The 7,022-nt window shown below is 36.8% G+C and overlaps 1 protein-coding gene across 2 annotated transcripts in view; it reads left to right on the top strand.

The window, feature by feature from the left end:
* The window catches only part of LOC107730353 (T-box transcription factor TBX2b-like), a 7,070-nt gene extending 2,985 nt beyond the window's left edge, over positions 1 to 4,085 (top strand). Inside the window, exons 4-7 of one of the 2 annotated variants that reach the window (XM_016541175.1) lie at positions 372 to 448; positions 540 to 703; positions 2,344 to 2,948; positions 3,445 to 4,085. In XM_016541175.1, coding sequence (XP_016396661.1) covers positions 372 to 448; positions 540 to 703; positions 2,344 to 2,948; positions 3,445 to 3,882 — 1,284 coding nt within the window. In that variant the 3' untranslated portion in view covers positions 3,883 to 4,085. Of the gene's footprint in view, positions 1 to 371; positions 449 to 527; positions 704 to 2,343; positions 2,949 to 3,444 lie in introns of both variants that reach the window. The other variant, XM_016541174.1, reaches the window with a different exon arrangement.
* The last annotated feature ends 2,937 nt before the right edge of the window (positions 4,086 to 7,022 follow it).

Genomic DNA, 7,022 nt, shown 5'->3' with positions numbered 1-7,022 from the left:
AAAAAAAAAAAAAAAAAAAAAAAGGAAAAAGAAAAAAGATAGAAAGAAAGTCTAGTGCGTTGTGAAACTAGACTACATCACGTGAAGTTACAATGAATTCGACAGAACAAACGAAAGTATTCGATTTAATTGAACAATTAGCAATTAAAAACATTATAAACCTAAATTAATTAAACCCAATTAAAAAAAAAAAAAGATTTAACCAGCGTTTGTGGAGATATCAGGACATGTTTACATAGGTTATTTCATTAGATCATGCGTTAAAAAATACGAATTATAGTTCCAGAACAATTTAGTGCTATTAATTTGAAATAGGCCACTCCAAAGAAGGCATGAAAGACGCAATAAATCTAATTTCACTCTTTTACTAGATCACACAACTGAAAATCGATCATAATCCATTCGCAAAAGGATTCAGAGACACAGGGAATGGAAGAAGAGAAAAAAGGTATGTCTAAACGAATGTTTTAAACCATCAGATATGCACAAACCACAAATATTTAGGCATGAGAGTTACCTAATTTTAGTTTAACTTTCAGAAAACAGTTAGCCCTGCCGTCAATGCGCATGTTTGATGATCAGAGCAAAGTGGATCGAGATGGAGGAGATTCGGACGCCTCATCTTGCGAACAAACTGGGAGGGATTCAGTTCATTCACCGATTGAACCAGCAACAAGTCCACTTAAATTCAACAGATCCAGAGGTAAAAAAAACAACAACCTGCATTGCAATGCCACTTGAGCTTTTCCTAAAGTTTCTTATGTTTACAGTATGTATTTGTTAACATAAACGTTTCCATAGTTTCTTTTGTATGGAATTTACAACCATGTATTGGATCAATGTATTTTGATGTGTATCATGTAGATTTTTTTATTATATCCGGACCTATTTTTTTTTGTTTGTTTTTCCTATGTAGAGAGTAAGATGAGCTTTACGCTGCTGCTGAACCAGCAACTAGTTAAAGCTACTGATAGAGAGTGAATTGATGAATATATTTACAGTGTCACTATGTTTACAGTCAGTTGCCTGCTAGTTGTTAGTTACTGTCAGATTGATCTGTCTGTCTGGAAGTGTTTCCTAGTGTCTGGTTTATTGTAAAAAAATTTTTTTAAAAAAGCATTGCACAGTATAGCAGAAATTTTCACTATGCCTTAAAAACTGAAGATAATGCATGTCAATTATATAAAAAAAAAAAAAGGAAACAGATAACTGAAATTTAAAAATGAGATCATAGTAATATAAATTGCGTAGATTAAAAGATTAATACTTATATATATATATATATATAAAGTGAGTACAACATATCTGCTTCATGTAGCTACAACTAAAAAGTTGCTAGGTTGATCCAGTAAAGGAATGCTGTAATTGAATGTGCAATTCGCTACATACACTATAAATATGCACAGCCATTGTTCTATAATTTGTGATTACCCAGTCTGTTATTTTAAATAAAATCTCACCAGTTACAGGCTAAAATCATTTTAAAAGAGGCGAAAAGATGGAACTGTCTACTATAAAATGTGGATTATTTTAATACATTTAAACTTTATGAATGTTGTCAGCTTATTTTCTAGTATTATGGGACAATGTTTTTTTTTTTTTGTTGGTATTTAATATCAATTTAAGACCAGAGGTCTCATTTGAGATCTGACCCATTGCACGGTGTCCATGTTTTGTTCCAAAATATGAATTGTATTTCCTGTAATTTAACGGTGTTATTATTTTGTCTTTTAATTTAGCTTAAACAAACTATGACATTTTGTGACTAATTTATAGATGGAATTACTACTGTATTATGAAGTTTGCTGAGGGAGAGTTGTCAGGTTGGTTAGTATAGTAGAATGTATTTGTAGATCCTCAGATTAAAATAAAAAATGTCAATTTAAAGTTCTGAAAATTAGCTGATGAGGAGAATGCTTCTTGGATTTTTATAGGACCAGTCGATGAGAATGATTAGTCCTTTAGACACGTCTGGTTATAGGTTCATGATATATAAATGTAGATTGCCTTTATAGAGAATGTCTCATGCACATGTTTTGGGTCTGCTAATTTCATCACGATTCATTTAGAGCTCATTAAAAAAATGTCCTTCAAACTATCCAAATCTCAAACGCTTCATGAAGTCATGCTCGTGCCATGGATGAAAACAGAGGAAGGAAGTAGTTAGCGTGGAAAACACATTTCATCCATTCTTGTGTAATCAAAGGGAGTAATTACACAGATGCTAGTTGGTGTGTTATTGAAGGAGTGGAAATAACAATGTACATTTATTAAACAGACATTTGCTTTGGTTTTATCAAAAGAAAATAAAAATGATGTGATTAATATTTTTATATTTTCCAGATGACAAAAACTGCAATGAAAATGACAACGAACTTGACCAGCACGATGATGGAATGATCAGAGTCAGTAGTCCAGACCAGAGACCACGATCACCATTCAGCCCACATTGCGAGGACAGAGTCAAGGACAGATCTAACCTAGAAAAGAAAGGGGACTATTCGGATTCAAGGAAAGAATCTGACTCTGCCTTCAGCATCAGAAACTTGGAGAAGGACAAACTGGATGGCAGGAATTTGAAAGAATCGGATACCTCCAAAAAGGATGCAGACTCTGTGGGCCTGAGTGCAGTCAAAGATGGCTTTTCCCCTCTGATGGTTCAAACAGAAAGCCCATCACATTTTAGTGCTAGTCACTTGCAAAGTCTAGCCCTCTCTGGTTTACACAATCAACATTTCTTTAACCCACTGAGTACAGGACAACCACTCTTATTTCATCCCGGGCAGTTTGCTATGACTCCTAGTGCTTTCTCAACCATGGGCATGGGCCACTTGTTAGCCTCCATGTCTGGAGCAAGTGGACTAGAGAATGGCAGCCTCTTCTCTCAGAGTTGCAGCTCACCCAACCCTTTCCCATTCCACTTATCACAACATATGCTTGCATCTCAGGTATGATGATTATTTATGATATGCATGATCACTAACCTATAATAAACTGTATTTCAAATCTATCTAAATATTTGCTAACCGTATCTCCAGATATTGTCACAGCATTCCCAAGATAAAATATCATATCTTTATGTGTTGTAAATCTGTATTTTCTTTCATAATTTTTATTTTGCAAACTGTTTCATCGGTTCTATTAAACAGTGTAAGCTATAGCTGAATTTGGAATCAGTTCTAAACGAGGGAAATTTGTGTTTATGCTTGGAGACAGTTTTTTTTATTTTTTTATTATTATATCACGCAGTAGGCCTAAACCAATGCAGCTCTTTGCCAGCCGCTTTCATCCAACACGTGCATTTCGATAGTGTTTCGGCGCTAATAGGCTGGAATATACAGGCCTACTATCAAATTTCCTAAGAAGCCTAATTTCCTGCTTCTAATCCTAATTTATTTATTTCTTCTGATAATGAATTAAAATACCTTGTTGTTTTACATTTAGGGTATCTCCATGTCACCGTTCGGAGGATTGCTACCCTACCCGTACACGTACATGGCGGCTGCAGCTGCAGCGGCTTCTGCTCTCCCCGCAGGCAGTGCCGCGTCCACACTCAGCCGGAACCCATTTCTCAGCAGCACGCGGCCAAGGTTGCGATTCAGCCCCTATCAGATCCCAGTATCTGTTCATCAGAGCTCCGGTCTGCTCACCACAGGCGTACCAAGCACTCTGAGCGCGGAGACAGAGTCATCAAAATCAGGCAGCAGGGAGAGCAGTCCTATGTCTGAACAACACAGCCATAAAACCGGAAGCGGCCAGAATACGGGATCTCCCAAATCTTCAGGGAAGGATTCCATTAACGAACTGCAGAACATACAAAGATTAGTCAGCGGACTGGAGAAACACAGAGACGTGTCATCCCGTAGCGATTCACCAAAGTGACTCCGTGAACACGACCATTCACTCTTTCTGATTGCATGCTTCAATTAAAAAAAAGGTCAAAGTTTGACGCTTGAAATTATGGCTCGGACATTGGAACATCCCTCATCAACTGTAGGCTATCACGTAGGCCTACCTGGATTTCAATGAGAACTGTAGCATATGTTACGTCCCCTTTTCGGATATAGGCCTACAAGGCATGCTGATTTCATTCTCCCTCATCAACTGTAGGCTATCACGTAGGCCTACCTGGATTTCAATGAGAACTGTTAGCATATGTTACGTCCCCTTTTCGGATATAGGCCTACAAGGCATGCTGATTTCATTAATCTTTGATTTGGCGATGAAATTATATTAGCCTATGAAAAAACGCAAATCCCTGGGCTGTTTTTTTGTTTTAATTTGAATTTGAATTTGGTTATCATGTCCAAACAATTTTAGGCCCACACTTTTCAGTGTATTTACAATCTCTGACAAGATCTGAGGATGCTCAGCGTTCAAGTTGCTTGTGTCTGGGACCTGTTTTTCTAATTATTTATAACAATAAAAGTAAAACACGTATGTAAATAAGGTTAACGGACTGAAGGAGACGGATTTTAATTTATTCAAAACTGTATATTGGTGTGTAAATACTATTAGGTCTCGATTTGTTACATTTATATATATTTTCCCATTTACAAATATGAACATTATCTAGCGCTTGATAGCAGGAAACCGAATGTGTTCTGTTTGTGATATCCTGCCACATAGGCCTAAGTAAAGGAAAAGCCACTGTAAATCTAAATTTCTGGTGATACATTTGAAAGCTATTTCATTTGTAGCTAAATTCAACAAAAGATGTTTAAATATAATGATGGTCCATAGGCAGGGACAACTCAGGTTTCTTTCTAATCGCGCATTGAGAAGGTTATTGTGTAGTTTCTCTTATGAGAGCTATCTGTTTAAACATCTCAGTGCTGGATTTTCGGGTAAATGAGCGATTTTGTTGCATTCACGCAGTTTCAATAAAACGAAAGTGTTCATTTAGTCTTTTGCATTACTTCATTTGTGTAAATAGCCTATAGGAATGTATATTTATGGACTGCTACAAGCATTACGTTTTATTTTCTGTAGAAGTCATTCTTAATCAGATCACTCATTGGCCTGAAATTATTTAGAGATATGCGTCAGCCTTGCAGTTTTTTTTTTTTTTTTTTTTTGCCTTGCCTGATCCTGGGATTCAAACATTTGCGAATTACGATCAAATAATTTCATGTAACCTAAACAATGTCGCTGTGCTTATAAAATACAATGCATGAGTGTTACCTATAGTCCATTAGGCCTACATTGATTAAACTGGTTGTGCGACGTTCTGCAGTTCCCGTCAGCTAAAGCTGATGTAGCTGCGCCATCTGTTGATCACAAGGATGTAGTTTATTGATAAAACACAACTAATTGGTTCTAACAAGAAATTGGTCTCAATCAATGCTATCTAGCCTAAATCGTAATAAAATTATACTATTTGAAAATGTTTCATAACGAAAGTCATACTTACTGGGTATCAGCCATAATTAATGATCTGGTGCAGTATAAATTAAACATAGAGGTTGGCAATGTCTTAAAAATTGTCCATCTCTGTGTTCGCCATAATTCGTTCACCAACTTCAAAAAGCGCATTGTGTTAGGCCGTGCTATATTTACCGACTTGTTTCTGTGCTTGTTGGTTGTTTGTTCTGCACGGAACCGTTCTTAGGTGCGCATTATACTAATAATACTTAATATTGTACTGTACCACTATGCCCTGGGTGGGGGAGGAGAGAGAGAGAGAGAGAGAGAGAGAGAGAGAAGGGTCACCGTCCTGGTGGAAGGGTTAATCGCCGCGGCAGGGACGCCTCACAGCCTCAGCAGCAGACAGTCCTTTGTCCACAGTCCGGCGCCTGTCGCCTGCCTGCCGGCCACACTGCCTCTGCACACCCGCGCACAATGGCTGACGGGATCTCCAGAGTCCAGGCTGGTAATTAGAGAGCCCCCTCGCCTCTTTTCTTCTCTTTCTAAAAGCATAATAACAAAACTCGTTTTATTGAGAGCCTATTGTTAAATTCTGTTACGTCCAATTAACAGAGCCAAATTCTCGACCTTGTACTCTCATGGAGAAAAAAATGTTTGTCTAAAACAATTAGTCAATGACTGATCACTTGGTTCCATAGCCGCCTCAGAGTCCCAAACAACTGAAGAATGAGTGCACGTCTATCCCTCTGAGCCCTTCAAACGAAAACTTCAAAATTCTAGAGCTTAAAACTTAGATACACAGTTAGTGAGGAATACTCCGACTGCCATTGTTTAGATAGTTGGGATTTAAGATCTAAAAGTCTAAGACAATTGTAGATAACAAAACATTTGGTGAAACCAAAACTTTGCATACACTTTGAATATAGTTTGTCGTCTTGGTGGGGGGCTTCTCTCTGTTGCTTCCAGCAGAGAGATACAAATTGAAGCAGCATTGCTGTTGGCTATATTAGCTATATATTACTGATAACCACCGAGAGAAAGTCAGTATGTTCGCAGTATAATACTTGAAGATGACGATTCTTGCCCGAATCTTTGAAGACTACAAATCATTGTGCTTGATTCAATAAAATAATCCACATTGCTAAAACTGCCCCTCTAACTCTAGCACTTTCTATTCTATTTTAATTCTACTTTATCTATTTATCTTCTTTATTATATATATATATAAACAAAAAAAACCTAGCTTTCTATTTTTTTCTTTGTGTGTGTGTGTGTATATATGTGTGTGTATATATATATATATATTCTAAAAAAAATTAAAAATACCTTGCTACATGTACTTGCGTTAGGCTAACCGAGACTTGTCATTTGCACTTACATGTTGCTCTTTTGTTAGTTTTGATTGCTTCTATTGTCCTCATTTGTAAGTCGCTTTGGATAAAAGTGTCTGCTAAATGACTAAATGTAAATGTAAATGATACACTTGTATTACCCGCAGTGGATGCATGCATGATCTGTCACTCTTATGACTTAAATTTTCTCTATTGCTCTTTTCAAGTTCACATTGCCCTCTGCTGGTAAATAATATAATATATGAACCCATAATCTTTTTGAGGGGCGTGTATTGAATTTATAATCTGATTAAGCAGTTGATT

This window comes from Sinocyclocheilus rhinocerous, unplaced genomic scaffold (genome assembly GCF_001515625.1).
Source record: "Sinocyclocheilus rhinocerous isolate Xijiao unplaced genomic scaffold, SAMN03320098_v1.1 scaffold127, whole genome shotgun sequence".
In the NCBI taxonomy this organism is placed as follows: Eukaryota; Metazoa; Chordata; class Actinopteri; order Cypriniformes; family Cyprinidae; genus Sinocyclocheilus; species Sinocyclocheilus rhinocerous.
This window is presented reverse-complemented; position numbering and strand designations above follow the sequence as displayed.